The sequence below is a fragment of the Microcaecilia unicolor genome, chromosome 11, assembly GCF_901765095.1.
Source record: "Microcaecilia unicolor chromosome 11, aMicUni1.1, whole genome shotgun sequence".
Lineage (NCBI taxonomy): Eukaryota > Metazoa > Chordata > Amphibia > Gymnophiona > Siphonopidae > Microcaecilia > Microcaecilia unicolor.
In genome coordinates, this window is record NC_044041.1 from 12,503,311 (window position 1) to 12,518,896 (window position 15,586).

At 46.8% G+C, this 15,586-nt stretch overlaps 1 protein-coding gene across 5 annotated transcripts in view; it reads left to right on the forward strand.

Moving 5' to 3' along the window:
• Positions 1-15,586, forward strand: part of EWSR1 (EWS RNA binding protein 1) — a 197,294-nt gene that overhangs the window by 40,967 nt on the left and 140,741 nt on the right. For all 5 annotated transcript variants that reach the window (XM_030218209.1, XM_030218212.1, XM_030218210.1 and 2 more), the window contains exon 4: positions 5,290-5,416. In XM_030218209.1, coding sequence (XP_030074069.1) covers positions 5,290-5,416 — 127 coding nt within the window. The remainder of the gene's footprint in view (positions 1-5,289; positions 5,417-15,586) is intronic.

Sequence of the window (15,586 nt, forward strand, 5' to 3'; positions counted from 1 at the left end):
TGGAGCTAGCTGGCCATGAGGCACTATGGTTTTTCAGTGCTCTCTATCTCCCCCTGCTGGTTGATGGACACAACCCATTTGTAATGGATTAATCTGCTATGACTATAGGAAAGAAAAATACCAAGGTAAGAACCTAATTTTCCCTTCTTTCTCTTTTATTTGGCTTCCTAATTTTTAAAATTCTCTGCAGAGCAGAGGCTGTGTTTTTTTGTTTTTTTTTTCTCTGCCCCGTGGTTAGGCTTCTGGTGACTGGGTGCAGTGCACACCTTAGTCAGCCTTGGGGTGTTACACCTGGGGGGGGTAACCGGGTCCCTCCCATTATTCCTCCTATGGTTCCTTGGTCTCTACTTACTTTTCACTTGGGACAGCTTGGTCTCTTTGGCGTAAGAGGACTGTAGCTTCAGGAGAGGCAGCTGTTTTGGGGGAAAAAAAGATTTTTTGGCTCACACCACATCAGCTCTGGTAGTGTGCGTTTCAGGCGCTGTAGGGAGAGTCTTCACAATCGGGTCATCCGTATTAAAAAAAAAAAAAATGGTGCTGTGGGGGCCGTATGATGGCCGAGAAACTGCGCCGTTGTCTGGTATGTCAGCGTTGGGGAGTGGGATCCTCCGGCGCTTGCAAATACTGCACCACTGTGGAAACAGCGGACGTGCCTGCTCCAGCGGTTCTTTCGGCTACAGCGGGGCCAGTTGAGCCTTCTCTGGGTGGGTCTTCGGTCCGGTCTCCATGCCATTCTGATTTGGGTCGCGCTCCCATTTTGGCGGGAACGGTGGCCATTTTGTCAGCACTGACTGCTGTGGAGGACCGGCCTTCCTCTTTGTTTCAACCGACTGGGCAGCAGTGCTTCCCTCTTTAGGCGGTCTTCAGGAGGGAGGTTTACCTCCAGAATTTGTTATACAAATGTACCAGGCTTTTCTCTTAAAGCAGACAGGTTCCCATTTAGTACCTTCTCTTTCTACAGGTGATGCGCCCAAACGTATTTCTGCTAAGAGAGAGAATCTGGGGGTCTCGAGGAAGATCAGGCTTCAGATTTAGATTTGGAAATGCCAGTTTTGGAGGAAATGGATATTTTAGTGTCACATTTGGAAGACTCTGGTACCACGGAGGCAGGGACGGATTCCTTTTTCCCAGCTGAAGATCCGTTGGTGGTCCATATTTTCACAAGGAGGACCTTCAGGAACTCATTTCCTTAGTGGCTGACACTGCATTTTGAAGATCAATCCGCAGTTTGAGGTGCGCCAGGTGGATTTGCTAGTTAAAGGATTTAGGGGTTGGTCTGCGGATGCAGCTTCTAAGTCTACATTTAGTACGTTCCCTTTTCGAGGTTCCTTTTTGTTTGGGCCCGAGTTGGACAAACTGGTCGATAGTTTGGGAGACACCAAGGTGCCTCCTTTACCAGAAGATTGCCCTAGAGGTCCTCAGCGCTATTCTGGTTTTAGTCGCGGTCAAGGACGGGATTTCCGGCGTTATCAGTCAGAGGTGTTCTGCCGCAGCGGTCTCGTCTCTTCCAGAGGAACCAGTCCTTTCGCGGTTTTCATCGAGGAGGTAAAGACTCTAGCTCTTCCTTTCAATCCGCTGCCCGTCCAGCCCAATGAAGGTGCAAGGGCCTCTCTGGTTCCGGTGTGAGCTCGTTTAGCTCTGTTCTTTCAGAGGTGGGCCCAAATTACCTCAGATCAGTGGGTTTGGAGGTTATTCGAGACTGGTACGCCTTAGAATTTGCTCATTCTCTATCCGATGCCTTTCTAGAATCTCCCTGCCAATCTCGTCTAAAGGCGGGAGCGGTTCGGGATTGTTAAGACTTCTCCAGCTGCAGGCAATTTGTCCAGTCAGAAGTCAGGGTCGTTATTCCATTTATTTTGTAGTTCCAAAGAAGGAAGGTTCCTTTTGGCCGATTTTAGACCTCAAGGCAGTCAATCGGGCGCTCCGGGTTCCCAGTTTTCGGGTGGAAACTGCGATCGGTAATAGTGGCAGTCCGGGCAGGAGAGTTTTTGATGGCTCTAGATTTGACGGAGGCCTATCTTGCATACTCCAATTCAGCAGGGGCATCAGTTCGGGAAGGCATTTTGGTTCACCCATATCTGGACGACTGGTTGATTCGGGCAAAGTCTTACCAAGAGAGAGCCTTCAAGTCACGAATCAGTCTCTTGGATGGGTGGTCAACTCAGCCAAGAGTCGGCTGGTGCCATCTCAAACCCTGGAGTACTTGAGGGTTTTATTCAACACGGCACAGGGTCTCATTTTTCTTCCTCAGGCAAGGATTCTCAAAATCCAATCTCAGATGCAGGCCTTGTTGCGCAGGCAGATCCCTTGTGCTCAGGATTATTTGCAGGTATTGGGCTCCATGGCAGCAACGATTGAGGCGGTGCCTTGGGCTAGGGCACACATGAGGTGTCTTCAGGCATCGCTCCTGTCCCGAGGGTCTCTTCAGACGGACTCCCTGCACATGAGGTTGCCCTGGAGTGCAGCAGCTTATTTTGGTGGTTGAGGACTTCCAGTCTGACAAAGGGCATGCCATTGGATCCGTCCAGCTGGAAAGTGATAACTACGGAACTACGGATGCCAGCCTCAAGGGCTGGGGTGCCCATTGCCTGGGACAGTGTGCTCAAGGTCTGTGGTCTCCGTCGGAAACAACCTTATCGATCAACCTCCTGGAAACCGGGAGATCAGTCTAGCTCTGGAGGCATTTTCTTCCCTAGTAAAAGGAACGTTGGTTCGCATTCTTTTGGACAATGCGACAGCGGTAGCGTATGTCAACTGGCAGGGAGGAATGAGTCAGCTGTTACATCTGGAGTAATCGAGACTCATGTCATAGGCGGAGACTCATCTACTCGCGCTCTCAGCATCGCACGTGGCAGGAACGGAAAATGTTCAGGCAGGTTTTCTTAGTCTTTACTTCTAGATCCCATTTTTGTAGCTTTTTGCACTTCAATTCTTTTTACATCCTTAGCAAGATACGGCTTCAAAAACTGAACACAATACTCCAGGTGGGGCCTCACCAATAATTTATACAGGGGCATCAACACCTCCTTTCTTCTGCTGGTCACACCTTTATACAGCCTAGCAACCTTCTCGCTACGGCCGCCTTGTCACACTGTTTCATCGCCTTCAGATCCTCAGATCCTATCACCCCAAGATCCCTCTCCCTGTCCGTACATATCAGACTCTCACCGCTTAACACACCTCCCATGGATTTCTACTCCCTAGTGCATCATTTTGCATTTCTTTGCATTGAATTTTAATTGCCAAACCTTAGACCATTCTTCTAGCTTCTGCAGATCCTTTTTCATGTTTTCCACTCCCCCCTCCTGAGTGTCCACTCTGTTACAAATCTTAGTATCATCCGCAAAAGGCAAACTTTACCTTCTAACCCTTCGGCAATGTCACTCACAAATATATTGGTCAGAATCGGCCCCAGCACCGATCCCCTAGGCACTCCACTACTCACCTTTCCCTCATCCGAGCAAATTTTATTAACCACCACCCTCTGGCATCTGTCCATCAACCAGTTCCTAATCCAGTTCACCATGTCGGGTCCTATCTTCAGCCTGTCAAGTTTATTCAAGAGCCTCCTGTGGAGAATGTGTCAAAAGCTTTGATGAAATCCAAGTAGATTACGTCTACAGTATGTCCATGATTCAATTCTTCGGTCACTCAGTCAAAGAATTCAATGAGATTCATTTGGCACGATTTACCTTTGGTAAAACCATATTGTCTCAAATCTTGCAACTTATTGGCTTCCAGGAAATTCACTATCCTTTCCTTCAGCATCGCTTCCATTACTTTTCTAATAACCGAAGTGAGGCTTACCGGCCTGTAGTTTCCAGCTTCTTCCCTTTCACCACTTTTGTGAAGAGGGACCACATCCGCTGTTCTCCAGTCCCACAGAACCTCTCCCGTCTCCAAGGATTTATTAAACAAATCAATAAGAGTACCTGCCAGAACCTCTCTGAGCGCTCTCAATATCCTGGGGTGGATCCCGTCCTGTCCCATGGCTTTGTCCACCTTTAGATTTTCAAGTTGTTCATATACTCTGTTCTGTGAACGGTGCTATATCCACTCCATTCTCATATGTACTTTTGCCAGTCAATCGTGGTCCTCCAGGATTTTCTTCAGTGAAAACAGAACAAAAGTATCTATTTAGCAAATTTGCTTTTTCTTCATCGCTATCTACATAGCGGTTCGCAGCATCTTTCAGTCTCACAATTCCCTTTTTAGTCTTCCTCCTTTCAATAATATACCTGAAGAAATTTTTGTCACCCCTCCTTACATTTCTAGAGTACATTTTACATTTTGAGAGTACTAATCTTTGATCTTGAATAGAGAACACAGGTAGTGAGAGGGTAAAGGTTTTTTTGTACACGATCACAAGGGGCATCAGGAAAAAAAGGGTTGAATGCTGTCTTTCCATGATTCTCAGCTTTAGCTGCCATCTAGACTGCTGCTCATTATTTCCCCTATGCATTTGGGCAATCACTTGTTGCATATTGACGTCGTATTTCAGTTTGTAATTAGCACTATTGATATTAACCGTGCTCAGTGAAAGTTTGGTGTAATTTTATTGTCTGAGAACAGGTATGAAGGATCTGCTGTTTTTTTTTCCCCAGAATATAGTTCTCAATAGTTTGATAAACAGTGATGCATAGAAATGGGATAGTGCTTAGTGTCCCACTTCTGTGCAGCTCAGCTGTAGCTCAGAGGGATAACAGATCCCTGTAGAACTATGCATCTTGAATATTGCTGTTGATGTACAGTATAGTTTTATGTAGTTGCAGAGTCGTTTAACATCTTCACAGCCAGGAACTGTATGTGGCTTTCACAAACACCCAGAGTTTTCCAGCCTGAGGATCTGAAACCAACTTAGGAATCAATTCTACATTTTTGCATGGCAGAATCTCATAGGGTCAGCTTGCATAATCATTCCTAAACATACTTTTCATGCGGGTATAAACTTCTGTATTCTGGAATGAATTTCATGGCCTGCTGTAGGTTTTCATCCCAGTTCTAGGGATGCACCAGGCAATCTGGCTTTCAGGATATTCATAGCGTGTGAGATTAATTTGCATACAGAGGAGACACAGCAGGCATATTTCATGCATATTGTACACGTCTGAAACCAGGCTAGCTAGGTGCCTGGGTTGAGAACCTCTGGTCTATTACAATCCTTTTGTCAAAGGGTACATTCTTTCATTTCATGAACAGAATTTAGTCTTTATAATGTACATTTCTAAAACTGATTTTTGCTAAATACGAGAAAGTATTAAGGCTCTTGATGTCTTTTCTCCCTGGCAGCAAGCATATGGGCAGCAGAGCTATGGTACTTATGGGCAACCCACTGATGTCAGCTATACACAAGCTCAGTCTACAGCAACATATGGGCAGACAGCATATGCCACATCATATGGGCAGCCACCAACTGGTAAGAGCCAAAATGCTAGTTTTCTAGATATTCTTTCCTTTTTTTTTTCATTGTAGATATCTTCCTTGTTTAGTTTGATATTTTGTAATGTAAACCGCACTCAACAAATTTGACACCATCTCTTTAAAAAAAAATCCTTCATTTAAAGAATATTTGGAGAATGAATCAGTATTAAAGGTTCTTGGTGTGTTACTTGATCAAATGTTCTCTTTTGAAAGCCAGGTTAATAAAAAAAAAAGGTTTTTGGAAGTTGAGACAATTATAAATATTGAAATATCGTTCAATCAGGTTTAGCTGTTAATGCTCTCATAAGTCAAGTTGATTATTGTAATATGTAGGGTGTTCCAAATTATATTGATGCTTACACTCCAAAATACATCAGTTAGGTTAATTTGTCAGATCACAAAATGGGAGAGTGTAACTCCTCCCTTGTACTGGTGTTTCCCAAGTCCGGTCCTAGAGTACCCCTTGCCAGTCAAGTTTTCAGGATATCTATAATATGTATGAGAGATTTGCATATAATGGAGGCAGTGTAAGTTCATGCATATTTATTGTGGATATTCTGAAAGCCTGACTGGCAAGGGGTACTCTAGAATTGGACTTGGGGAAACACTGCCTTAGTTGCATTGCCTCCCTATAAAAGCACAGACGTTAAAATTATGTGTGCTAATATTTACTATTATTCATGTGCTAGGACCAGTGTCATGTCCATACTGTCATTTGCTTCATCAAGGAAAAGCCTTTGCTTTGAAGTCAATGTTTAATTTTCCCTCAGTGTCCCTGGTGAAATATAAGTGTGCACACTGTTAACACTCTTTATCAGTCAGCTTGGATTTGGTATCCCTTACCAAATGTGTTTAGATTAGAATTAAATTATATAAGATTTAAGTAGAAATTGAAAGCCTATTTACTTGTTACTTAAGCAACTGATTTTTGATGGAATTTTAATTCTGTAGCTTCCCAGTTTTACTGGTTACTGTTACTGTAACATACTGAACCTGTATGGTACTGGTGGAACTTAAATGTAGTTGTAATTAAGAATATTGGAGTACCTTTGCAGGCTTTGGTCTTTTTTTAAGGGATTAATGGTTGACCAAAGCTTAATGGAGGTTCCACCTCTATTTCCAGTTCAATTTCAGTTGTTTTTACCTTCACAGCAAATGAGACTAGCAAAGAATAATTTATGGTTTCTTTAGCATCCCTCCAGACTAGTATTGGTGAGTGGGTTTTCACACTCCTACCAGCAGATAAAAGACTGAGAACCACTGGCTTTAAAGTGATCATATAAGTATTCAGATCCAGACCTAGTTAAGATAGGCCAGGTCTTGAGGAGGTGGTTTTGCCCGTTAAAAAAAAAAAAAAAAAATTGGCAATCGGGGAATGGAATTTTCAGGAATGTTTATGTTTAAACAGTTTTTATTTAGATTTCAGCATATTGACCACAACAATACATTTCACTGAACATAGCGCACCAGCGAATCAGGCAATATACATCTAACACCTCATGGAACAAAACCTTTTTTTTCCCCATTTTCTACCCTGTCCCCTGATCCCCCTCTTCCCCTCCCCCCTTATAGACATTTCCATTGGAAAATATATTTAACCTTTTACAAACATAATTCAACATATCATAACCTGTAATCGTCACCAACTGTCTTATAAACTCTCATACTAATACAATGTATGTTTATTCCATTTATCCATATTCACAGCTCTCCTAACCCATCCCTATTCCCCCCCCCCCCCCCCCCCCCCCCCCCATCACCGGAGACATTCATCATCTTTGAAAAAGTGGAAATTCTCTCCTTAGGCAATGCAAATCCTGCATTCAGGCTTCAGTCCCTAATTAGGTTTTTGAGATTTAAAGTCGTCTCTAGTGTTATGTTTATGGAAACACATTGGTAAACCAGATAACCAGTTGCTCAACAGTAAACCACCTTATCGTCCCTTCTCTTCTCCTCCCCTAACCATCCAACATAGTGCCCCCTCCCACGCCATTCACTCCACACTCATTCTAACTCATTCAATACCTGACTGCGTTCTCTAGGTGAGACTTTCACCAGATGTGCTCCCCAAACTCTAATAAAACCTTAATTCACAAGTCCACCAAAACAGTTACTTCCTTTTAACATGTTGAAATGAGTTACAGTGTGGGTTTAGAGCAGGTTGGGTGGCTAACTGCCAGTGCTGCACTTCTTCCTGTAGCAGGAGCTGGGTTCCGTTGGCTTACACCCCTGGTCTGCTGGAGCTCAAGAAGCTGCAGAGACCAGTCACTGTGCAATGACACCTATGGGCTAATTCTATAACAACGCACCCATTTTAAGGAGCCAAGAAATACCTGAATGACAGAATGATGTGTGTGTGCATACATAGTCAATATCCTTGTCTTCCTTAGCAGCAGATGAATCCAGAAATTGGTGCTTGTATCCGCCTACCAGAGGTAGAGAGAGAGAACACTGAAGTGAAAGCAGTGACCCTGAACGTCCAGCTCCTCATTCCTTTAGTATATCTCTATCTCCAGCTGGTGGTGGTCAGATTCCCTCAAGCTCCTGGGCTTGTTTTGGGCCAGTTGATCCAGGAAGTGTGTTGCTGATGGTGCCACCTTTTGAGGACATACTTTGTTGCCAGGTCCCTGCCCACCTCTTGTCTTCCCTGGTCAGACTAGGCTGTGGGTAGCGGGAGTGTTGTTTGGGCTCCCTCTGAGAGACTCCGCCGTCTTCAAGGAGACTGCTTGCTGCCACGGTGAGTGTTTTTAATTTCTCTGCCAGTTCGGGAATTCCTGCCACCATGGATTGCGTTACGATGGTGGAGTCTGAAAAGGTGTTCCCGCTGCAGGTCCTGACACTCCAGTGGGAGCATGCATTGCAAAATGCACTGAGGGGCTGGGCAGTGATGGTGGGCTGTGCGGGGCCGAGGGAGAACTTTCGCGCACGTGCCGTGACAGATGCGACTGAGGCACATATGGGTCCTATGCTTTTTTTTTTTTTTTTTTTTTTTTTTTTGTCGGATCTTGGTTGCTTTTCCGGTCCGACAATCGGGAGCGCTAATAGCACAGGGGTGACCGCTGGGGCTATGGCAGGCGCTAATAAATAAATCCTTGGAGACAGGAGAGGTTCCGAGGGATTGGAGAATGGCGGAGGTGGTCCTTCTTCACAAAAGTGGGGATAGGGAAGAAGCTGGAAACTACAGGCCGGTAAGCCTCACTTCGGTTATTGGAAAAGTAATGGAAGCCATGCTGAAGGAAAGGATAGTGAATTTCCTGGAAGCCAATAAGTTGCAAGATCCGAGACAACATGGTTTCACCAAAGGGAAGTCGTGCCAAACGAATCTCATCGAATTCTTTGACTGGGTGACGGGAGAATTAAATCAAGGACGTGCTATGGACGTCATCTACTTAGATTTCAGCAAGGCTTTTGACACGGTTCCCCACAGGAGGCTCTTGAATAAACTAGAAGGGCTGAAGATAGGACCCAAAGTGGTGAACTGGATTAGGAACTGGTTGACGGACAGACGCCAGAGGGTGGTAGTGAATGGAGTTCGCTCGGAGGAGGGAAAGGTGAGTAGTGGAGTGCCTCAGGGATCGGTGCTGGGGCCCCTTCTGTTCAATATATTTGTGAGTGACATTGCCGAAGGGTTACAAGGTAAAGTTTGCCTTTTTGCGGATGACACCAAGATTTCCAACAGAGTGGACACCCCGGAGGGAGTGGAAAACATGAAAAAGGATCTGAAGAAGCTGGAAAAATGGTCTAACGTTTGGCAATTAAAATTCAATGCGAAGAAATGCAAAGTGATGCACTTAGGGAGTAGAAATCAAAGGGAGGCGTATGTGTTAGGTGGGGAGAGCCTGATAGTCACGGATGGGGAGAGGGATCTTGGGGTGATAGTATCTGAGGACCTAAAGGCTATGAAACAGTGCGACAAGGCGGTGGCCGTAGCGAGAAGGTTGCTAGGCTGTATAGAGAGAGGTGTGACCAGCAGAAAAAAGGAGGTTTTAATGCCCCTGTATAAGACGTTGGTCCACCTGGAGTATTGTGTTCAGTTTTGGAGGCCATACCTTGCGAAGGATGTTAAAAAAAATGGAAGCGGTACAAAGAAAAGCTACGAGGATGGTATGGGAGTTGCATTCCAAGACTTATGAAGAGAGACTTGCTGACCTGAACATGTATACTCTGGAGGAAAGGAGGAACAGGGGTGATATGATACAGACGTTCAAATATTTGAAAGGTATTAATCCGCAAACGAATCTTTTCCGGAGAGGGGAAGGCGGTAGAACGAGAGGACATGAAATGAGATTGAAGGGGGGCAGACTCAGGAAAGATGTCAGGAAGTATTTCTTCACAGAGAGGGTGGTGAACGCTTGGAATGCCCTCCCGCGGGAGGTGGTGGAGATGAAAACGGTAACGGAATTCAAGCATGCGTGGGACAGGCATAAAGGAATCCTGTGCAGAAGGAATGGATCCACAGAAGCTTAGCTGAAATTGGGTGGCGGGGGGAAGAGGGGTTGGTGGTTGAGAGGCTAGGATGGGGGAGGGCAGACTTATACGGGGTCTGTGCCGGAGCCGGTGATGGGAGGCGGGACTGGTGGTTGGGAGGCGGGAAATACTGCTGCACAGACTTATATGGTCTGTGCCCTGAAAAAGACAGGTACAAATCAAGGTAAGGTATACACATGAGTTTATCGTGGGCAGACTAGATGGACCGTGCAGGTCTTTTTCTGCCGTCATCTACTATGTTATGTTACTATGCTAAGATACCGGGGATGGCTTCTCCCCTGATTTTCATTTTGCTTATGCATCGGGCCTATTTGCTGAAGCAGACCCTTCTCAGCAATCTGTTCTCGCAGGTTTCTGGGCTAGAAGGCAGGGAACCTCTGTCTAGCCAGGGTGAGTTGCTGGCACCACTCTCTGGAGGATCTTTGGGATCCCATTCTCATCCTTTGTCCATTCTGGCAGGTTCTGGAGACTCGGGTCACCCATTGTCCATTCTGGCAGGTTCTGGAGACTCGGGTCACTCATTCACATTGGAGGAGGGAGAGCTCCAGGGCAAACAGGATGATCGACTGAGGTTTGGATTTTTTACAGGGATGAACTGCCTCTCTGTCAGAGGCCTTGAACATTGAGGACCTGGAGGTGCAAGAGGCTTCTATCAATGTGAAGATGGTGAGTATGCTGAAACCCTCCAAGGCCTTTCCTATACACGAGTCCATTTAGGAGTTAAATTTCTGTCCAGTGGTCTGATCCAGATGGGCTCACGGTGGTGATGACGATGGCCCATCTCTACCCGTTGAGTGCGTGGCTATGGTGGACACTTTTTCCCTGCCTAAGGTGGATGCCTTAGTGATGGCAGTCACCAGGAAGACCACTCTTCTGGTGGAAGGGGTGTGGCACTTGACATAAAGGATCGGCGGCCTGGGGCCTCCCTCAAGCAATCTTTTGAAATGGTGACATTGGCTTTACAAACGTCCATCTGTAGTTCTTATGTGGCCAGAACATTTCTCCTGGCTTCAGCAGGGAATGAAGCGGTACTGGGATGAGGCCTCCACTTCAGTGACAGGTCTCGCCTATTTGGCTGATGCTGTCTAAGATTAAGTTGCTGTTCTGCAAGAATCTTGAGGAAATTATGAAGGATTTGGGGCATTCCAAATCCTAGCGACTTCCGGAGGATAGACCTAAGTCTGGGTCTAGGACCAGTACCTCGAGACCTTGGTTCTGTGAGGCTCGCCAGTGTTTGCCCCGGTTGGGCTTCGACCTTCCAGCATCCCGGGTTTCAGCAGCCGTTGTCCTTTTGGACAAGTGGGCAACTAGAGCTTTGGCCAGACCAAGTACTCAATGGTTCTTCTCCCATTGATGGGGCATGGATTTGCTCTTCAGTTCCTCACATAGGGGGGGTCAGTTGACCATTTTCTGTGAAGAGTGGAGCAAAATTACAGATCATTGAGTCCTCGATCTCATCAGACAGCTACAGACTCAAATTTTCATTGCCCATTGGAGAATCCTTTTTGGAGTATTGGTGTGCACAACCACCAAAAGAGCAGCGGTGGAGGCCATGTTGCAGACTTTGCTAGAGATCAGGGTGGTAGTATCGGTTCTGCCGACCAAAGTGCGCACTGGTTGCTATTCAGTTTACTTTGTGGTACCTTGGAAAGGAGGTTCCTTCAGGCCAGTTCTCAGTCTCAGGAAGGTAAACTACTGCGTGCGTGATATTTCCACACTAGTAAAAAAGCCCCGTTTCTGATGCAAATGAAACGGGGGCTAGCAAGGTTTTCTTCAGAATGTGCATGTGGGAGTGTGTGTGTCCCTGCCCTCTGCCCTCTCTCCCTTCCCCTGTGCTGTCCCCTCCCCCTCCGAGTCCAGTCCATCAGTGTTAAGTTTCCTGCTGTGCTGTGTTTGTGTTACAGAGAGAGTGAGGGCATCTCTATCCCCTCCCCCCTCTTGAGTCCTTCACTGTTACAGAGAGAGGGATTTCGTGCTGTGCTGTTTTCTTTCACTCATGGGGAAACCTGATATCTCTGGCGCTTCACACTTCTGGCTGGAGGCTTCATTAGAACATTGGTGGTGCCTTTTATATATAGAGATGGAGACTGTGCTGTCGGTGATGGTGTCTGTAGCCAGGGGAGTTCCTGACGGTGCTGGATCTGAAGGAGGTGTATTTGCATATTCCAATTTGGCCTCTGCATCAGAAATATCTTTGGTTTACAGTGCTAGGGTGCCATTTTCAATTTTGTGCCCTTTTGGTCTCACCACGGCTTCCCACACATTCTCCAAAGTGGTGGTGGTAGCAGCAGTATTCCTGCGGAAAGAAGGGGTGAAGGTGCATCCATACCTCGACAATTGGTTGATCCGAGTGGAGTCTGAGCAGGGGAGCTGGTTGGCCACCTATTGCGTTTTGGCAATTCTACGGTCCCTGGGTTTGGTGATCAGTTCTTCCCAAGAGTTACCTGGTTCCTTCCTAAAACCTGGAGTATCTGGGAGTTCAGTTCAACAAAGCTCAGGGGTGCGTTCTTACCAGAGGGCAGGAGGTGCAAACTCCTATCTCAGGTTTGTGGGCTGTTGCGATTGCAGAGCCCTTGGGGCTTGGGATTATGTGCAGGTGCTGGGTTTGATGGCTGCAACCCTGGAGGTGGTGCCATGGGTGCGAGCACATATGTGTCCACGCCATGCACTCTTGTGCCAGTGGTTGCCAGTTTCCCAGGACTATCAACGCCGACTCTCTTGGCTACTGCAGGCGAGAAGCAACTTGACCTGGTGGTTGTGCGATTCCAACCTCCAGTGGGAAGTGCTGTTGGCGTCCCTGCATTTGGTGAGGGTGGGGAGCATATTGTCTCCACCAAGTTGTTCAGGGTCATTGGTCCCCACATTGGGTAGTAGTGGTCATGGACACTAGCCTGATGGGGTGGGGAGCTCATTGCTTCCACCTAGTTGTGCAAGGTTGTTGGTCCCTGCATTAGGTGGTGGTGATCACTGATGCCAGTCTGACGGGGTGGAGAGCTCATTGCCTCCATAGAGTTGTGCAGAGTAATTGGTCACAGCTGTAGGCTGAAAGGATTTGACTCTGCGCAAGTCATTGGTCAGTTTTTGTGACATGGTCCATCAACTGCCTAGAGCTGAGGACAGTTGTGAAGGTACAGTCCTTTCAGGACCTGCTGGGAGGCCGGCGGTTTGAGTCCTCTCGGACAACTCTACAGCTGTAACCTACATCAACTGCCAGGGTGATACTCAGAGCGTGGTTTTGGCCACAGAGGTAAGCAACCTTCTGCAGTGGGCAGAGAGTCGCATTCTATGCTTGTCGGCAGTTCACATTGCAGGACAAGCCGATTTTTCTCAGTCTTGATTCGGCAGAATGGGAGCTGGTGACAGAAGTATTTCTTCTGATCTGCGAACAGTGGGGATCACTGGAGATGGATCTGATCAACCAGAGCAGATGCCAAGGTGGTCAAGTTCTTCAGCAGAAGAAAGGAGTTAGTTCGCGGGTTGGGCGGTCTGCTGCAGCCCTGGCTGAAGTCGGTTCTTCTGTACATCTTTCCTCTGTGGCCCTTAATTGGACAGACCCTGCTCCAGATAAGGCAGGTTGTTCTGGTGGCCATGGATTGGTCGTGTCATCCGTGGTGTGCGGTCTTGGTTCAACTGATGGCGGAACCACCTCTGGGTTGCCACTCATACCAGGGCTCCTACATCAGGGCCCAGTTCAGATGGAAGATCCCCCCGCTTTGGTCTTGTGGCTTGGCTCTTGAGAGGACAAGATTGAGGAAAAAGAGCTATTCTGATTCAGTTAATGTCACTTTGCTGCGGGCTAGGAAGCGTACCACTACGACAGCTTATGCCAGAGTATGGTGCACTTTTGAGGCATGGTGTACGGCTCACGCTTGTTGCCTTTGCAGGCGTCTGTTCACAGATTTTGGAATTCAAACATGCATGGGATAAACATAAAGGAATCCTGTTCAGAAGGAATGGATCCTCAGGAGCTTAGCCGAGATTGGGTGGTAGAGCCGGTGGTGGGGGGCGGGGATAGTGCTGGGCAGACTTATACGGTCTTTGCCAGAGCCGGTGGTGGGAGGTGGGGCTGGTACAAATCAAAGTAGGGTATACACAAAAAGTAGCACATATGAGTTTATCTTGTTGGGCAGACTGGATGGACCGTGCAGGTCTTTTTTTGCCGTCATCTACTATGTTACTATGTAACACTATGTATGTTCCTGTAGGACTGGTTGCAGATGGGCCTGGCCTACAATTCAATCCGAGTGCAGGCTGCGGCATTGGCTTCTTTTCAAGGCCAGGTGTCTGGGGGCTTCCCTTGCGGTTCATTCGGATGTGGTGATGCTTTTGAGAAGCTCAATTTTCAGTCTGACGTGACATTGCAGACCGAGCCTTCCTTTTTGCCGAAAGCTGTGTCAGCCTTTCATTGGAATCAGCTGCTCTTTCTTCCTCCTTTTCAGAGGGAAGATTATCCAGAGATTTTCTCAGCTCTGGCTTTTGGATGTCTGTACTCTCATCCGGTATTTGCAGATGTCTAATTATTTCCATTGTTCCGATCATCTATTTGTTCTGTTGTCAGGCTCACTCTGGGTTCTGCTGTGTCCAAGATGATTGCCCGCTGACTCAGGGAAGCCATTTCTTCAGTGTATTTCTTGAAAGGTCTGGCTCCAGAGGCGTTGCGTGCGCATTTGACTTGTGGAAGCAGCCTCTTGGGCAGAAACTGGCATCCTTTCGTTGGACTACATTTGTCAGGCAGCTACTTGGGCTTCCTGGCATTCTTTTAAGCATTATAGATTTCACATGGCGGTATACATGTTTAGGTCCGCAAGTCTCTCCTCATACGTCTTGTAACGCAAATCCCATACCATTCTCATAGCTTTTCTTTGCACCGCTTCAATTCTTTTTACATCCTTAGCAAGATACGGCCTCCAAAACACAATACTCTAGGTGGGGCTTCACCAACGACTTATACAGGGGCATTAACACCCCCTTTCTTCTGCTGGTCACACCTCTCTCTCTATACAGCCTAACAACCTTCTAGCTACGGCCACCGCCTTGTCACTGTTTCGTCGCCTTCAAATCCTCAGATACTATCACCCCAAGATCCCTCTCCCCGTCCGTAACTATCAGACTCTCACCGCCTAACACATACGTCTCCCGTGGATTTCTATTCCCTAAGTGCATCACTTTGCATTTCTTCGCATTGAATTTTAATTGCCAAACCTTAGACCATTCTAGCTTTCTCAGATCCTTTTTCATGTTTTCCACTCCCGGGTGTCCACTCTGTTACAGATCTTTGTATCATCTGCAAATAGGCAAACTTTACCTTCTAACCCTTCGGCAATGTCACTCACAAATATATTGAACAGAAGGGGCCCCAGCACCGATCCCTGAGGCACTCCACTACTCACCCTTCCCTCCGAGCGAATTCCATTCACCACCACCCTCTGGCGTCTGTCCGTCAACCAGTTCCTAATCCAGTTCACCACTTTGGGGTCCTATCTTCAGCCCGTCTAGTTTATTTAAGAGCCTCCTGTGGGGAATCGTGTCAAAAGCTTTGCTTTCTGTGGCTCAGGAACTGGTCTGGATGTGACTTCTAAAGTACATCAGAGTTATTTTTTATTTATTTATTTAGATTTTGCTCGCATCTTTTTCAGTAGTAGCTCAAGGTGAGTTATATTCAGGTACACTGGATATT